Here is a 19,686-nt window from a genome sequence, read left to right on the forward strand (position 1 = left end):
GCTGGTTTCTACACCAAAAGAATAAAGTCAGAAGCGACAATTTCACCAAGTGGAAATGTCAAATTCAGCGATTTAATAACATTTAGCATTCAAGAATCATTAGCCTTTAGCTGCAGGGTCGCGTTGCCATCAGCCCTGTGGTTTCATTCCCTGCTAAGTCATCGCAGCAGCTCCATTAGTTGTCATATTCCTAATAATGGGTGTCTGGGAGGTCTCATCTATCATTTCTAATGTTTTCCTCCTTTTAAGTGGGCTGTTTAATGAGAAGAGGCTGCTGCAGTCATGGGAATGCATCATTAGCCAAATATATTATTGCAAACATCACGTTCATTGCTCAGTCTCTCTACATAAAAATAAGAGGAAGAAGGAAAAGGGAGATTGGAGAGGGGAGAGAGAAGAGAGGAACAGATTTCCCTCTACTTCTAACATCCCTCTAGCTTCTAACATCAAAGAGACACAAAGTATTCCAGGACTTTATATTGAATTAAGGAAAGGAACATTTTTTTCAACATAATATTTTCCAGACGCACACAAAGATAAAATTATTTTTGCGTAAGCAAGCATGGTATCCAAGTAAAGTGCTGTAACAAATAACTTAGAGGGTTGGCATGGTGGCTCAGTGGATAAATTACTGATCCTAGAAGAATAAGGACCAGTGCTCAGGCGCTAAGCATCCACTTGAGGCCATATGAGAGTGACAACCTGCCTGTAATCCCAGCTTTGGGGAAACAGAGACAGGGTATACCCAAGGCATGCTGCCTAGCTAGACCAGAGGAATGACAAGCTTCGGCTGCAGTGAGAGCCTCTGCCTCAGGAAGTAAAGTGTGATCGAGGAAGAAACCTAGCACCAGCCTCAGGCTGATACATTCACACACTGTGTTGTATGTGCTCTTGTAGATTATGCAAGCATCAAGTTTCTAATTGGCACAGAAAGTGCATATATACATATATTAACTTAGGTCTCTGCTTCTCAAATGTACAAAGACTGAAAAATGTGAGGAAAAAACCAAGTATCAAGAATCCCATTTCTCCTCAGCCTTGAGAACATTTATGCCCTGCATGTACTACAAGGACCTCTGTCTCTAGTACCACACACATTACATAGCTCTCCTCTCTGGGCAGCTATTTTATGCTTTCAGCAACCAGCTCTCCTAGATGATCATCCACATCTGCTTCCCTTCATAAGTCAATAATCTATGCCAGCTGTTTTCTAAAAATAGGCACTAGGAAGGCACCACAGCAGACCTAAATGTAGATTCTGTCAGCTGCACATCTTCCATGTTTTCATAGCTCATCTGGGGTTTCACCATCATCACGCTGATCAGGGGATGGGAAGGAGCAAAGTACTGTTGTCAAATTTTCCCTTTTTGGATACTCAGAGCAGAACTGTTTAAAAATCTATGCATACGGGAGCAACACTAAGAAGATATTAAAGGATGAAACAAATAGCATCCACGCCATCTTCTTGCAGTCTCAGTGTTTACTATATTCTGACACGGTAATGATTGATGCTGATGCCTTGCTGCTGAGAGCTCAAGACTTATTCAGCCAATGAAAAATTATTATGCTTAGTGAAAAGATAAAAGGCAATGAAAATGCTATAAAAAACTCAACTTTCGAACTTCTGGACTGGCAGATTTTTTAATAAAAATGTACCTAAAATTTATAAATCAACCTAAATCTTTGAGACAAACAGAAATAGATTGCTTACTAAAACTTCACAAACCAACAAAGGAAAAAAATGTATCTGGAAGCATCTGAAGTTTGGCCCTTGACTATGAACCTAGGCTAAACAGGTTTTATGGGTTCTGTGGCAATGTCTTGGTTGAGTCAGTTTAGTTTTAGGCTGATAAGCTCTTTTAATATTTTGTGGCACAGCATTAAAGACGGACATAATAGCCTCATTCATGGAGGGCTTTCTAAATTTCTCACCACTCACTCTTAATGAAAACGTGTCCCAGACTGTATCATTTGTAAAGGGTGGAGCTGAAGCTCAAACTGATCTCAAAAGCAAATCCTTACGGTCTTTACAGCCATTAGTCACAGAGGATAACAGTATTATTGTATATCACATGTAAACAGGTCAAGAAGTGATTGCCAGGTTCAAAAAAAAAATTTCAAACACAAATAATGCTGCCAACTTTCATTACCATAAACATGGGGCTATATCAAAGAACCTTTTCCATGCTTAGTTTCTAAAGATGCAGCCAGTCCTGATGAGACATGATAAGCTCGGGTAAGATGGAAAGGGAGGAGGACCTCCTTTATCAGTGGACTGGGAGAGGGGCATGGGAGGAGATGAGGGAGGGACTGTGGGATTGGGAGGGAATTAGGGAGGGGGATATAGCTAGGATACAAAGTGAATAAACTGTAATTAATATATTTAAAAAAAAAAAAAAGACTCCCTGAGCTCTGGCTGCCACATCTGTCACCCCATTGACGCCAGAGTTGATTCAGCTGATCTGACTGGCTAGGCAAGTGTCCCCTTCCTCCTTCACTGCTCCATCTTTGTCCCTCCTAAAGCTGTGTGCTAGGTCAGAAAGGATGACCTTCCCAAACAGAGGAGCCGTCTCCGGTCAAGGGTAGCTGCGTTCCCCTGCTAGAAATTCCAAAGATGCTCAAGGTCCATTTGAGGGTTTTCCTTACTGTTTTGAAAGTATTCTAACTCAACATAATTCAGAAGAATGGAAAGTGTCTACTTACAGGTATCATCCAGTTAGCCAAGTCACCATATTTAGAAACTTGCATCGCTCCTAACATTGTTAGGTTGACATGTCCCCTGGGAAAGAAAAAGAAATATAAAGCAAACTTCACAGGCTTTATACCCCCTTTGCTTGAAAGCATCAGCAATTAAAATAATCTTGGGCCCCAAAATGCATCTGTTTTCCCTCTCCCTACAATTGATTTCTAAATAGATCAGCTCTAAGCTGGTGCAAAAAAATAACCATGAAGAGTTCTTTTTAAAAAAATTATAGCCTACATCGTCTCCAAAAACAAACTAAACACAGGTGTGAACAGTGAATCTCGTTTCCTTCCGTGAGGGGGAAGGTGACTTATCTCAGAGACAAGGGGTAGTTGGAAAGTGAGCCTAACTCACTTGCTGGGAATACCTTATGATGTTATTCCAATTGAGCTGGCACAAAGGTGCAAACTTCATGTAGGGGTTTCTTTTCAAGGTAGTGGGGCAGGTTTGTCCATGCCCAGCCCTCCATGGGAATAATTTCGCAGCTTTCTGCAGCTGAGCAAATTGTGCTCGTTTAATGGGACTGTGGAAAATGGGACTGTGCCTCAGAGTTTGGCTCATGGGCTCTGGGGATGACTCACACCATGTGAAGGCTCGTGTTCACATGGTGTGTGAACACGAGGAGCTACGTTATTACATACCCTCTAATCATTGCGAATGACTCATCGCTGGAGAAGAATGAGGCTCCTGGGAGAACAGTAACCGTTTCCTTTCCTAAAGGCACACAAAAAAGACAGAATTCAGGGTGGGGTGGGGAGACCATTAGACCTCTGAGATCACAACTATGGACAGAGAGGTCTGTACCATCTCTGCTTCTAACACTACAATCCAGCCAAAATGCATTTGCATAAGGCAGCAACTGTCCACCCTGAGAAGAAGCCTATTTTGTCATTGACACTTTTTAGCTTTGTCCATGCACAGTGAAAACAACCAGCATTCACAGAATTACTGCTCAGAAATTCTCTACAGGCAAAGTACCCTCTACAGTCTATACGATGCCCTCCAGCGTTGCCACTTTAGACGCTGACAACTTGCAGTTACAGACTAAAGCATGTTGAGGATATAACAGACAACACAGTGGTTACAGGCAGAAATACCACACTGAACATTTGAAATGGGTTTAGAAAAGGAACCTCAGATGGCAGCTGTGAGGTGATAAAAGGTTATTAACTTGATTATGTCATTTCACTATGCACACATGTATCAAATCAAAACACCAAATGTTAAACACTGAATATAAACTACTATATATACTACTTTCACTTGCCAACTGTGTTGGCTAGTTCTATGCCAACTTGGCATAAGCTAGAATCACTGGAAAGGAGGGACCCTTCACTGAGAAAACGCCTCAACATCTGGCTGTAGACAAGCCAATAGGGCATTTTCTTACATAGTGATTAATAGGGGAGGGTCCAGTCCATTGTGGGTGGTGCCATCCCTGGGATGGTGGTCCTGGGTTCTATAAGAAAGCAGGCTGAGTAAGGTGTGAGAGCAAGCCAGTAAGCAGCACCCCTCCATGGCCTCTGCATAAGCTCTTGCCCCTAGGTTCCTGGCCTGCTTTCCTTTGATAATGCACAGTAATATGGAAGCATAAGCCAAATAAACCTTTTCCTCCCCAAGTTGCTTTGGTCATGGTATTTTATCACAGCCAATAGTGACCCTAACTAAGACACCAACTAAACAAATAATTATGGGGAAAAATCTAAACTAAAAATAAATGAACTATATAAAGGACCTACCTAATTCCTTATTATCATTAAGCCTAACCCTCCCTTCTCACATTTGCATAATATACATCCATCATTATTCTCTGGCTCCTATAAGCTGTGAGCTTCTGCCCAATTACAAACTGCCATGAAATCAGAGAATACTTTTCAACACATTTAATACTTATTTCCAAGAGTTTCTCTTGGTGAGACTTCAAAAATTTACACATTGTTATATAAGTTCAGACATGGGGGGGAGCCACATTTGGCTGGGTGTGGCAGCACAGGCCTATAATCCCAGCACCCTGGAGGCTGAAGCAGAGGGATCACCACAGTCTACACAGCAAATCCCAGGCTAGCCAGGATTATAGATGGAGACCCTGTTTCAAACATTAATAATAACTACATAAATAAAATGCCCATGTTTATTCAGTTAGCACACTAGCTAACGCTACCAATGCCTGGGTCAGACCCAAGTTGTCTATCTTGTTTGTGATCTACTTTTTTTCCAGAGTTTCAGAACATCATATGCTCTCCATTGGAAAAATGCTTAAAAAAAAAAAAAAAACCATGGAACTAAAGTGAGACTACTGTCTCAGGATACTCCACCCTCTGCTCCAATGCCCTAAGACAGCTAAGAAGAGAAAGAGAAGCTATGGTTGAGAGGTCAGAACACAGGGAAAGCTCTTAGAAGCATCAGGAGAAGAGGTCTGGCCACGCCCAGCTATGTACCTTAGCCATACCGACCGCTCCTCAAGGACTGCTGAAAGCCAACTCTTTCATCAATATCCCCCACTTCAGCTCAAGTATGGAAAAAAAGTCAGCCTATTTATATCGTACTGCAATATTTATTGCCTGGGGGAGTTTGATTCTAAATAATGGAAACATTTTCTCATCTTCCAAAGTACCATAAAACTGAACCGCTTTGGGAAACACTTTCTGGCGTAGCTAGAAGTGGCTTTTAGACAGCACACAAGACTTGGAAGATTAAGTGAGCTAATGCATGTGAAGTCCTCATTCAGAGCCTGGCACAAAGCAGCAGCTCCACAACATCAACTGTCATCATTATCACTATTACCGCTCTCTCCAAACCATTTAGAAAAGAGCCTGAGCTGCCATCCCTACAGGGATAACTGCAAAGGAACACAGCTGACTTATACAGTAAGGCTCTCAGACAGCCTGCATGATCCCTAAGCTTCAGGACATGCACAATACAGCTACCCCATCAAAGCACAATCTCCATCCGGCACAGTCAGATCCTTGCCGGTTCTGTGAGGTGGAGAGTCATGGGAGAAAACTGCAGAGGATGTCAAACAGGCATAGACATACCAAGTCTTTGTTTTCTGAGTATTAAATCACAATGAATTCCAAAAGGCATTCTCCACTGAGGGTACATAGGAGGTGTTTTCTCCTCCTCCTATTGTTGTTATTATTATTATTGGTGTTATTATCATTATCATTTTGTAAGAAATCCTGAGATGAATAAGGAGAATTCTGGCTCTCTATAAGCTGTACAAAGCATAATTTTATTTAAAGGCTGAGAACAACCCTCATGGGAAAGCACCCTGGCCCCTTCAAAGGCAGCCTTATAAATTACTCTCTTCTGAAGTGAAGTTAAATACCCACATCTTCATTTATTTATACTATTTATTTCTAGTGAACGCATGTGTCTTCTAAAGTAGGGTTATATTCTTTTGAAGTGGCTACCTACGCACATTTGTAATTATGTTATTTATTTTGAATGTATATATATATATGTGTGTGTGTGTGTGTATGTGTGTGTGAGAATATATATATGTTTATATATGTTATATATTCATATCTATATATGAATATATATGTTTATATATATGTTTACTTTATATATGCAAAATTAAATACATAGAAGGTTTGGAAGAAGGAAAGAGAAAGGGAAAGTGATGTAATTATATTTTAATCTCAAAAAATAAAAAATAGTTTAAATCATCCACGTTTATGGGTTTGTACATACTGTGAATTTTCAAATCCAGAGAAACATTTTTACCTTTCTTCTAAAGCTGACTATTTCTTGATGAAAACATGAAACCCCCTTTTAGCTTTTGATGCCTATAGTAGATCACTGCTATGATTACCCTACTGTGCATATCAGCACTCCTAACTGTCATCTGACCATAGCTTACTACCCACTGGTTAGCCTTTCCTCCTGCCTTCTGCATGCACTGGGAACCATCATGCTATTCTCTGCATCAATGAGACTGATTTTTTTGTTTTAGGTCCCATATGACTAATAATATACATGACTTTTCTTTCTGTGCCTGACACTATTTTGCTTAGCATATTCCAAATTGTCTCAAATGACAGAACATCAATTTTTATCATTTAATAGTATTCTACTATGTATGTTAGTTACATGTTGATTAGTTGGTAAATTCTCAGCCTGTTTCCATTTTATTGACTGTGGTAAATAGTACAGCAACAAAGACTGTATAGACAGGTGTCTCTTTGGTTTGCTTATTTTATTTCTTTTTTTAAATTTTTAAATAATTTTATACATTCACTTATATCCCAGCTGCAGCCCAGTCCCTTTTTCCCTCCCATTCCTCCCCTCCCTCCCTCATCTCCTCCCTGCCCCCTTCTGAGTCCACTGAGAGGGGGTGTCCTCCTCTCCTTCAGTCTGGCCCTAGCTTATCAGGTATCTTCAGGATGGTAGTAATGTCCTTATCTGTGGCCTAGCAAGGCTGCTCCTCCTTCAGGAGGGAGGGGAAGCTCATGAGTTCATGTCAGAAACAATTCCTGTCCCCCTTACTAGGGAACCCACTTGGATACTGAGCTACCATGGGCTATGTTTGAGCAGGGGTTGTAGGTTATATCCATGCATGGTCCTTGGTTGGATAAACAGTTTCATAGAAGACCCCTGTGCTCAGATATATTTGGACCTTGTGGGACTCCCTGTCCCCTCTAGGATATACTAATTCCTCCTTCCTTTATATGATTCCATACACTCTGCCGAAGGCTTGGTTATGGGTCGCAGCAGCTGCTTTGATACACTGCTAGGTAGAGTCTTTCAGGTGCCTTCTGTGGTAGGCTACTGTCCTGTTTCTTGTTTTCTCCTATTTCCAATGTCCATCCCCTTTGTCCTTCTAGATGGGGATTTTTCATCTTTATTTTATTTCTTTAGGCAATACATCCAAAAATAGAATTTTACACACACACACACACACACACACACACACACACACACACACTTTTAGGTACAATCATTTTTAGACATCCAATATCTAAATGAAAAGAAATATATGTTACATCCATAATTTTCTAATGCAACATCCAGAATCCAGAACTGGTCAATAATTCTAACAATAAATCAATATAAAAAACAATAACCTGCCCTCTGATCCAAAACCTTACAGGCATCCAGCACCAGGTAAGAGACCCAGGTTCCTGCTCCATTCTGTGACCCTCTCCAAGCACCCAACCCCACACAACAGAAAGGACCCAACAAATGCTACACTAAGCTTTTCTCTTATAGAGACTCCTAGCTGAACAAGGTGCTGAGAATGAATGACAGCTGACTAGTGTTCCCTAAACAAGCCATTTATACCATCACTTCTGGGGAACACTGCAGAAGAGGGGGTAGAAAGAATGTAAAAGCTGGAAGACAGGAAGAAGAGCTGTGAAAAGGTATCCTGCAGATAGGACGCAGCCACTCTAATCATAAACTCACAGCAACTGAACATTCCTATACTGAGTCTGTGTAAGAATGTCCCTGCCAAAGGTCAGGTATGGATGGAGGAGGGCTCACAAACCCCAACCCTCACTACTGAACTATTTGCTACTAAAACATTCAGGGAGAGACATAGTTACTGCCTTCGGCTGTATGCCCACTGCTGACCCCACCAGGCTCCAATGGATAGTGCCAGAGTGCCAGTCAAATGGCCACACAGGTGATCCTGATTAAATTAAATAGATCATGAAACAAAACCAAAAGTCCTAAATAGGAGTGGGAGGCAGAGAACAGTGGATGTGGAGATGACAGGGATGAAAAAGAGCTAAAAGGGGGTGTGAGAAGGTAGTAATCAGAATGCACTGATATGTATATGAAAATATCAAACAAATCTTTTCTGTGTGTACATCTAAATCTTCTCTCACTACTTTGTCATGAAAGTGTATTAATTTTATCCTTACCTAGTCCTTCAGTTCACAATTCAATAGTGAGTAAATAACTATTATGAGCACTGAACAAAGCTACAAACAAAATTCAACTACCCTATACTACTGTTCCTCAAACATGAATACCCATCAGACTTACATGGAGACTTCTACATATATCCAGACTGCTGCTGCCTCCTACTCTTATAGTTTCTAATTCAGTATGTGGGTAGTACGGGCTGAGATCTAAGAGTCATGGGTCATGCTGACACTATGGACACGGAGACTTGAAGAACCAATCCCCTAAGGGGAAAAGGAGCTTATAATACAGCAAGGAAAAGAAATTATTACAAGGCAAAATGATGGGTGCTTAGGGGAAACACTCGATATAGTGTAGGTTCAGGGGAAGGAACATTCTTATCCTGTGGAAGTATTGGAAGTGGCCCAATGAGTCAAGATATGAAGGAGTGTTAAACACATTCTGGTAGTAAATTATGAGCATAGCGATGGAGAGAATCTGGTGAGCCCACAGTATATTCAAAGGCTAAGTACAAAAATAAAGGGATGGTCTTAAGCAGAGAGCCTAGTGCAGAGTACTGCCTGTACTTCAGTGTGCAAGCCTGTGATTCTCCAGAAGTGGCAAAGCCCACAAATGGAGGATGACCTTAGAGTAGGCTGGTCTAGCTGTTTCAGGATGTGTGGCAGTGTTCCAGGATGTGGATCTCTGGCCTCTAGCTTGCTCCCAGAAGTAACAGTCAAAAATGTTTCCAGACAGTGTCAAATGCCCCCAAGAGACTTTTCAAAATGGCCAGCATAGAAGTTACATGGTGGGGCTTTTCATAGACCACAAAGTATATAAGGTGATTTTTTTAAAGCAATTTCCATAAATATTATTTTTTTAAAAAGGCATAACTTCTATATTAAAAGAAGAAAACAGCACTGATAGGGAAACATGCAAGAGCTTACATTTAATGAAAACTCAAAAGCATGGGAATTATTAGAAACTTCACAGTCATTGTAGGTTTGCATCAGATTTTCATAGTATATACATGCTGCCATCTTTCTTCACCTCTCTAAAATCAGCTTCTCCTCAGGTATAACTCAGTGTAGGACAGAGCCATGGAGCAGGAACGAGATGGTGGGAGTTCAGACTCTAAGGATTGAATCTTGGGCATGTTAAGATTACAGTGGTTTTTCACAACTTGAGAACTGGTAGCCCATTGGGACTGAGCTACTTGGAAGTTCCACAGAGTAGGAAACCCCTCCCTTCCAACATTGGGACTGAAAAGATCAGCTGCTCTCCCCAGGAAAATGGGCTTTGGGAAATGGAGTTATTCATTTTTTAAAACAACCAATGAACATAATACGTTAATTAAAGCAGGTGGCAAATATTTTCACAGATCAGTGAGCTACTGCGAAAGGGTATGGTACAATTCAAGTACAGCATTGGTTAAATGTCATTGCATGACCACACTGGGCATTTCAGAGTAGAGCTGTGTTAGCTAATTCAAACACTCAACCGGAACATGTATAATTTCCAAAAATCCCAAGCATCAGACATCAATTCTACTTGACAGCTGGCCTTTATGTTCAGCTTGCATTACTTCTGAGACTTACACATACTATTTTTGAACGCAAAGAACGAACAATACTTCTGTGGGGGAAGAATGAATACAGAAGGCACTGAAAATCTTCCTAAGACAGAAATTAACTCCTTAAGAGCTCTACTACAAAGATGAGCCGAAGGCAAACAGAAAAGCAATGTTACTTCAGGCATCGTGACAGCTGCCTTTTCAAAAAGGCCTGACCTGTTTATTCTCTAGGTTGCCAATACAGGTCATGTCCCTGACATTCAGCAGGCTGATAATAAAAGGCAAAGCACATGACTGTAGGAGTGGAGGAGAATACAACTCAAAGAAACTCCCCGCTTGTGTTAAGCTCACATCCTGATCATGAACTCGTTGGCCTGGTAAAGACTTAAAGCAATGCCATCTTTAGAGGATGCCCTCATGCTAGTAAGGCCTACAGTAGAGAATGGTAAACACTGTCTACAATCAAAACCCCAGCACATCAGCCTGATGCTATGCATTCACTCCCACTTTCTCTATCCACAAAAGCCCAACATATTTCCCCCTGGAGTTGGCCAAAAGAAACCCCAAGAAGGAGACGCCAGAGGATATCTTTAGTTCACCAAGGTCACTGTTATTTGGTGGTGGTCTTTAACCTAAATGCCACACTCTCTGTTGGATGGCCCTCTCCTGCCACCACCCTTTAATGATAAAGTAGACTAAATCTCTGTAGAACTTCCTCATCATTTCTGAGTGTCCTTCCTGCTGTCCGGACCCTGGTAATCTGCAGATCTTTGAATTTTTTTCAATAACACCATGCAAGGATGTGTTCTCCGTTTACAGGCAGGACCCTGTCTAACCCACTGATGTTCTGCCATTAAAGTGTGCCTCCACCTATACTTCCTCCTTTATTGCATTTGAGACTGAATGAGAGTGATCTCAAAGACTAGAAGGCACATTTCTCTCCTGTCATAAATACGGTGAATTCTCTCCAAGAAAAGACAAAATTGGAATCAAACTGTTGCTGATATTTGACCCAAAACAGGACACTAGCAAAAGAAAATGTTGAAAAATATGAAGTGAATTTACCTGCATTAATGAGATCAGCATCAGCTTCATGCTTTAGTGGGTAGGGGCCCTGTCAAATACAGCACAGCACACATTCAGTGAGTAACAAACAGAATCACATTTCCCCCAGTCAAATACTGAAACTATTTAAATACCTTCCCTGAAGCTCTAGAAAGCTACCATCCGAAGACTTGAGGTAAACTTTTCAAAATCAATTGCTGCATTTTCATAAGTCTTTCTCACATTGATTATGACTAAGAATGTGAGAAATAGCTCCTAAAAATTCCTGGTCCATTAAGGAAAGTAATTCTTTAATGCCAGGCATGTAGCTATCAAGCCCGATCAAGTCTTTTGATATTTTTACCATAACAATATTGTCTACAAACTTCATGGAAGAACCACACAATCAAGTTGTGTGTGTGTGTGCCTACATTTCTAGTATTTTCTTTGTTATTTGTTTAATTTTACTCTTGCTTGTTTAATATATGTGTGTGTATGTAGTACTTCCTGTTTGTTTTCTAAAGAGAAAGGTAGTATGGAGTTGTGGAGGTAGGTTCTGGAAGGAGCTATCCCAAATTAACCACTCACAAAGAAACAATTAAGTGTTTATTTAGTTGTTTTTTGAAGACAGTTTCTCTGTGTAACAGACATGGCGGTCCTAAAACTCATTCTGTAGACCAGTCTGGTCTCAAACTCACAGATACTCACCTGCCTCTGCCTCACAAGTACTAAGATTAAAGGGTTGCACCACCACCATCCCATAAAAAAAGTAAGTTTTCTCAACAGAGTATAAGTGGGTGTACAAACAAGATTTAAGGTCTCATTCCCAGGAGTAGAGACAGTTGACAGAAAATGAACTCAATAATATTTTTGAAGGGTTGTTTTTTGTTTGTTTGTTTGTTTTTGGTCTCATAATGCTTTGTCTGTTTTGTTTTGGCCTTACAGATATTTTGTGCTTTCATGCTGTTTTTCTGTGTGTGTGTGCGCGCGCGCATGTGTATGTCTGCATCTGTATGTGTTTTTTGTACTTTCTTTTTTGTGTTTGAGTTAGTTTTATTTTTTAGTTGCCTGTTTTCTAATAATAAATGGAGAGGATGTGGATTTGTGTGAGGCTGTATGAAGCATCTAGGAAGGCTTGAGAGAGGGGAAGTTGTGATCTAAATATACTGTATAGAAAATCTATTTTTAATAAAAATTAAAATTTTTAAAAGCATACACTGAGAATTTTTCAACAATAAAAAAGAAAAACAATAATACTCTCATGATTTAAGCTTGTGACCTTTGTTGGGTCCCATTAATAGCTATCTTGGCCCATACTGAGCCTGTGGGCCACAGGTGGGCCACGGGTTGAACATACTTGCAACCCTTTCTGGTAGGAGCGTGAATGCCACCTGCACATGTGTTGTTTGGCTACGAAGACTTGGAAGAGCAGCCCTTTCAGTTTGGTATACAACACTTTGAAGGTCTAAATTTAGAATTCTAATTTTAGCCTACTCATGGGCATCATTATCCCCTCGCTCCATTCTTCTGTGCAGAACATTTAAAAATACAATTGTGTGTGAATGTGTGTGCATGAATGCATGCGCATGTACACATGTGTATGTATGCGTATGTTTTGGTAGGGATCAAAATGAGTACTTCACATGCCATGCACATGTTTTCTGTTATATTTGAGGTACAAGGTACATCCTCGAGCTAATCTCATATTCCTTTTTATAAGGTAACTCTACTGACTTGAATGGAGCCAAGCACTTTTATATCATGACATATACTAACAGGGAAAAGAAAAGATGTGAGAGTTAAGAATGAGTAAACACTGGTGCTAAATTTTTAATATATTCCAAAAGAGGGACTGGAAACTCTCTTATGAACAGAACTGACACCTAATATTTCAGGGCTCTTTCAACATTCAATGTGAATAATTCACAAACACTTACTTTTTCTGTCTTCAAAATCAAAAAGCTGACCACTCTAGACAACCTCAGAGGTTCTACAAAGGTACAGGTTTTTGACATTAATAGAAATCTGCTTCTATCCAGGCACACAACATTTTTATGTCTCTGAAAATGACCATGAGATGGCTAAACCACGAAGTATCTACTAAGTATTATGGTCATCATGCATATTGCCCATATAGGATATATACTCTCCTGAATAAATAATTTTATTGTGGTTACAGCAAAAGTGTACTAAGAAATAATAAAACACTGGAAAATTATAATGAATAAATAATATAATATTTGCTACTACAAATATCATTTGCCACAGTTCATAAAGAAAGGCTTAATTGTCAACTTACCAATCCCAGGACTCCATTTTCACTTTGAAGATGAACAGTCATGTTTGGACTGATGAAGTTGCTGGCCAGAAGAGGTATCCCTATACCCAAGTTAGCTGGGAGAAAGATGTTAAGGTACAGTGCAGCAGGAGTGGAGTCTGAGCTGTAAGTCTTTGCACATATAATTCAGAACAAGAGTCTTCTTTAGAGAGAAATTGTTATGAATATTATAACTGAATAAATTCTCCAAACACTCTCTGCGTACTCACTGACAATTCTCAGAAAAGAAAGTCTCTAATTAGTCTCCATTTTCCCATTAACATTAATGTGCTTTTTCACAAAGATCAAAGGAGTGACTTCAGAAGATAACCAAGGTTATCTATTTTAACAATAATATAAGTCAGACTTCATTTTCATCAATGTGTTTAGCAAGCCTGGATTAATATATTAATGACTGACATTACTAAGCATGGCTTGTGTTTTGCTTAAAAGCTATTTTTACTATACAAAACCCTCTCTAAAAAGAAAGACGATTTAAAATTTAAAAAAAAAAAAACCAATCATTTTTAAATTTAAAAGAAAAAAATCCTGATCAGACCAAATTGTCACTTAAAGTCCATCAGTTGTTTTGATGGCTAGAGTAATGTTCACTGGTATGTATATCTGAACATAACCAGGAAGGAGGGAAGGATGCATTTCAGCAAACGCTCTATGGCCAGAGAAGTAGCTATGCACCATGAAACTTCAAAGAGCAATCTGAGGGCATGAGACCTCGTCCCTTCCACATCTAAGCAGGTCAAGGCTAGTTTGTCCTTCATGTCATGAGGCTGATCTTCTTCTCAACATAGGCAGAAGAAGGACATCAGACATCTGTGTCCTCTGCTACGCTACGCGGTCACTTCTCAGAGAAGGCCTCACCAGAACTGACTTAACAGAAAAACAGTGGCACTCTGAAGAGGTTCTAGTGACAGTGAAGTCTTTATGAATCGTGAGACTGATAAAGGATACCATACATGCCATCCTCAAACTCAAGAGCAGCTCTCTTGATGATGCGCTCCCTAACATCCTCTCCGGGCTTACCCGTTTTGGCTTTTTCAGCTCCTTCCTTTCGAAGCGATAAACGCTTTAAAGTAAGTAGAAACAAAGCATTCATGTTCAAGATCTGCTTTCAACTTTATCATTGCTTCAATATAAAAATTTGCAGGAAAAAAAAACACTCATTAACAGTAGGCGGCAAGTCTACAATATAATGGAGCATTTTAGAAAAGAATACATGAAAGATATTTCATGACAGAACATTCTTTAGGAAGTAAATAGGACAGGTCAGATTTGTTTGAAGAGAAGGACAGATGTGCTTGCACTGTGAAGCAAACAATCCCCTTGTCATTGTCATTCTGACTACTGCACTGTTCTACCTAAGACTTGACAGTTGAAGTCTCCTCGGGTGTTCAGAAACTGAGTCTGAATAAAGGAAACAACATAGCCCTGGACATCTGTTTCCTGGGGCTGTCAGAATGTGTTTACCAGGTGTTGCTGCTGCCAATTGCCTATTTCCACCTGCAGAGTCTGGACTGGCTCTGCGATGTGTGCATCGAAGGAATCATGCAAACAGCCAGGGAACAGTTTCCATCACTGAGTCTCCTTAAAACAGACTGTTCTGTTGGTAAATATCCTACCCTAGCTCTCCGGCCTCCTGAGAGCAGTCTGGGAATGCATGTTGCCTTTCACTCTGATTCCTAATATCTCCTGCTATATGTCTATTATGGTGCTAAAGTCTAGGAATTTTGGAATCTTGGCATCAGCTTCGATCTGCTAGGTCAGTCACTGTAGAAAAGCCCCGGTCCTCCTACTACTCAACCCTTGAACTCAAAGCCAGTTAAAAAATTACATTCTTTCTTCATTCCATAAAAGTACAAAACTATTTTAAGACAGTTAGATAGCTATGAGTAAGCATTAAGACTCCAGATGGGTAAAGCCACCCAAGAGCCGCTTATTCACCCCTGTCCTCTAAGACAGCTTTCCAAAATCAGGGATCATAAATCACAACCCTTACAGAATCCTGGCAGATATGACAGCCTATGAAATAATAAGACGTAGAGACACTGTTAGTCTGGGCAGGCACAGAGTCAGCTCCTTTCCAAAGGACACCGGAAGCTACTACTTAAGATGTGAAGTAATACTGCTCGGCTCCAACCTTCTGTCACCTGGAATGGCTCAAGAAACATGTCTCCTGTAACCAGATCCATACAGACAGGCAACAAAGCTCTGTAAATTACCTCAATTCTCTTCTCATATTTTTCTCCTTTTATAAGGCGGTGTACATAGATCTTTGGAATGTGGATATCTTCTGGGGCAAATGAGCCAATGTCTACAATTTCTTCAACCTAGAGGAAAAGGAAAAAAAAAGTTAAGTGAGACAGTGAATGCTTAAAATAAACATGTTTATGTTTTTAAAAGTAAAACATACAAATTCATATACAGCTTTAAACACAGGATAAATAATATACATATGTATCTATACAAGTACATGCAATGTATATCATACTTTTTAGACCCACAACTGAGCAGACATTAAAATCCATATATCTGAGTGAAAATTCAGGACACAAAGTGACAGCAGAATATAGCCTTTTTCAAAAGAACTTTGGTTATAAATTCAACAAAATTTTCAGGGCAGTTGCTTGCACTTTCATAAATTGCAGCTCAGTAATGCAAAGCTCAAAAGCACACTCCTTAAAATTAATGAGAAATTTATCATATCAAAGACACAAAACTGTAACAACATCTGTGTGGTCAATTGAAGAGGTTTTTAAATATAGATGCAAACTCCATTCACAGCCATTTTTAATTACTCCTGTTGTTCACTTCCTAGGATCGTGACAAAACTGTAATCGTCGAAATTATTTCACTCAAAAATGAATAATTGATTTTAATATAGAAATTTCAAGAAGGAATTATTAAGTAATAATTAGAAATAGTCAAATTAATTCGAAACAGTCATTTACAGGCATTTTGCAATAACATAAAATGTCCCCAAGTTAGTCTGTTATTTTAGGATTCATTTTTTTAAGTTTTTTTTTTTTTACAACAATATAAATGAACTAAAAATGACAAGAAATCAAGAAAAAACAACCTCAACATTAAATTCAGGATAAAGCCAATTTTGGTTAAAGAATTAGCTTTCTCATGACAGATGCATATAATGGATGTCATACGTGCTATGGCATGACTCTAGATGCTTCTCATGGTCCATATGCAGAGTTGGGGAGCCCTTGGGTCACTGAAGTGGGGGCTAGCATTTATGGATGATATCCCCTTCATGTGTGCACTATGCTCTCTGGCCACAGTTGAGGTAAGCGGATGTCCCATCACACATCCCTAACAGCTACCATCTAGCGCCCCACCAGAGGCCCAAAGGCAATGGACCTGCCTGATCATGAAGGAGCAATTCAAAGCCATAGCCCCAAATAATCCTTTTCTCCTCATGAGGTAATTACCAAATCTTTTATTATAGTGACAGAAATCTAATACAATGCCGAAAGCAAATAATTATTTACTTAAATGAGCTGACCTACTTAAATGAGGAGAGTTCTTTTTGAATTTGCCATCTACAATATTAAAGGAATTAGCCAGAAGTCTGTGGAGTCAAGTCCTCATTGTGCTACTCTGCTACCTGATCTTCCACCAGGCTCCTGCCAGAGAGGCACAGGTTCCAGGAGATGTTCAGTTATCACACACTACCCACAGACATCCAAGTAGAGTGAGTGTAGGGATGGACTGCGAACACGCAAGAGGGATAGGGCATTGTGGGGGCTCCATGTCCATCAATAGAGGATGACAGGAAGACTTCTTGCCCTGTACTCTTGTATTCCCCTCTGAACCTTTCTGGTACTATGGTATGCTCATTTACGCTCATTCATATTCTCTCTCCCATTCTTCCTCCATCTTTCCTTTCCTCTTTCTTTTTCTCTTCCCCCTTCCCTCTCTCTCTCTCGCTGCATGTTGTATATGCATGCACATGTCTGTGAGGGCATGTACATGTATGAGTGCAGGTAAAAATGCACTATGTGCATATTATATGGAGGCCAGAAACTGTCTTTCTTGATCTCCCCCACCTCTTATTATTATTATTTTTTCCTTTTTAAGACAAGATTCTTTACTAAACCTCTAACTCATCAGTTTGGTGAGGCCAACTAGCTGATGAGCTCCAGTCCCAAGGATCACAGATATGTGCTGCCACCGTTGACTTTGTTATGTGTTTCCCGGGTTCCAAACTCAGGCTGGCACGTTCTACAGAAGGCACCTTACTCACTTAGCCATTTCTCTGATCCTTCTTCTGATTTTCTTTCCACAGAGTGGGAATCAGGTTAAAAAGCGCTAGAAGTAGTTCTGAGCAGCTAAGTATTGCTGCTAAGTTTGAACTCCATTGCAACTTCAAACCTTTATAGTTCATTCACATTTTCAATTTAAGCCTTCAATGAAGTTCTTGACTTTTAAAACATGTTTCTAATATACTGAGGATATAAATGAAGGTGTATTATTCAAGCAAATATTGACCACAGTATTATAACATCAATGGTCAATCATAGGGTATTGATAGAAGTAAACATATTACATGTCCTAACAGAATTAACTAAGCTTTATGCTTTTGTAATGCTGAATAGCATCTCACAATTTAATGTTTCCATAAAAATACAAGATTTTTACAATCAAATACATATACATACATATATATACATATATATATATACATATATATATGCTTCAATACAATGACATCATTTTCCTTCTTTTTCTTTCTTGATAAACTTATTAATTGCAAAAATGGGTAGATATTTGGACACTTATGTATTGCATGGATCAATTCAGGGAAATTAGCATTTCATTTCAGCACAATCATGTGTAGACCTATGAGAAGCAGAAGCTCACTGAAATTCTAATTATTCCTCTCTCTGGGTAACTGTATAAGTCATTTCTGTGGGAGGGGGCTGCTTGCAGAGGCCAGAGGACAACCTCAGGTGTCATTCCTAAAATGCTGCCCACCTTGTATTTTCAAGCAGTCTCTCACTGACCTGAACTGACCAGGTAGCTCAGCCAGCTTACCAACAAGCTCTGCTTCGTCTTCTCCTCCCAACCCCCCAGGGTGGGAGGCAAACATTCATCTTGTCCAGGATGGGGCGGTGAGGGGGTGGCAGGGAGAGGAAAAGCAGGATGGGGGGGGCGCTAAATGTGGATCATTGGAACTGAGCTCAGGTCCTGATGCTTACAAAGCAAGCGCTTCATGAACTGACAGGTATTTCTAGCTCTGTACAAGTTATTTCTGTTTCCCTTTCAAAGGGGAGAAACCTGAAAGCATTTGGGGATTAGGGAAGGTGCCCATGGCCTCACAATTGCTAAGTACATATTCTGCTACTGAATTCTATCCCCAGACCCTCATAAATGTTACGCATTCAAAAGATGAAAGAGATTCTAAATAAATGATTTCCCAAACTAGGAAATACAAGCATGTAAGAGATTTCACAATTAGATGTGTACCTAACTCACGGGGCATGGTAAGAGAAAACAGAAAAGCTGTAAAAACCAATTACAACATTAGGAAACAAACCATAGAAACCTTTTCCCTATTATCTTGATGACAGTAATGTGAGCTCTTTTCTATACCTAATGTTATTCTGTCTGGTCTTCAGATCTGCTGGAATTAGCAGCTTCTTAATGAGTCTGCTTGACTAACCCTTTAGCAAGATCCAGGAAAACAATAAAAAGGGAGTGGGGGTGAGTGGTTCTCACTGAAACTAGAAATCTCAAGAGGAAACAATCACTATTGATTTTTCTGGTTCTGCCAATTAGTTTCCCCTAAACTTATGAAATTAAGACAAAGTTTCAGTACTAAGGACAATTATAACATAACTTTCACAACAAATAGAATGAGCATGGCCTAGTTTAAAATATTAGAAAGCAACAATTTGGTTAAACATAATCAGTTCCACACTTTGTAGTGCTAATTTCCGTCTGTAGAAAATGCAGGTGCAACATTTGTCAGAACAGTTCCTCTGTGCCAATCAGTCCTATACAAACAAGGCTTTCTTGTTGGCTAGCAGAACTGGTAGCAAATAACTGAAGTGCAAACCAACAAGACAAAGTCTGTTTTCAGACGGCCTATTAGGGGTTTGATGTCAACAAATCAGAAGAGGCAGA

General features: G+C 39.8%; 1 protein-coding gene across 1 annotated transcript in view; it reads right to left on the reverse strand.

Moving 5' to 3' along the window:
* Oxct1 (3-oxoacid CoA-transferase 1) overlaps window positions 1-19,686 on the reverse strand; it is a 129,486-nt gene that overhangs the window by 42,196 nt on the left and 67,604 nt on the right. Inside the window, exons 8-13 of the mRNA XM_060380530.1 lie at window positions 15,768-15,875; window positions 14,500-14,614; window positions 13,513-13,607; window positions 11,235-11,283; window positions 3,385-3,457; window positions 2,704-2,779 (exon numbers count right to left, since the gene is read on the reverse strand). Of these exons, the coding sequence (XP_060236513.1) occupies window positions 2,704-2,779; window positions 3,385-3,457; window positions 11,235-11,283; window positions 13,513-13,607; window positions 14,500-14,614; window positions 15,768-15,875 (516 nt within the window). The remainder of the gene's footprint in view (window positions 1-2,703; window positions 2,780-3,384; window positions 3,458-11,234; window positions 11,284-13,512; window positions 13,608-14,499; window positions 14,615-15,767; window positions 15,876-19,686) is intronic.

Source organism: Meriones unguiculatus, chromosome 3, assembly GCF_030254825.1.
Source record: "Meriones unguiculatus strain TT.TT164.6M chromosome 3, Bangor_MerUng_6.1, whole genome shotgun sequence".
In the NCBI taxonomy this organism is placed as follows: Eukaryota; Metazoa; Chordata; class Mammalia; order Rodentia; family Muridae; genus Meriones; species Meriones unguiculatus.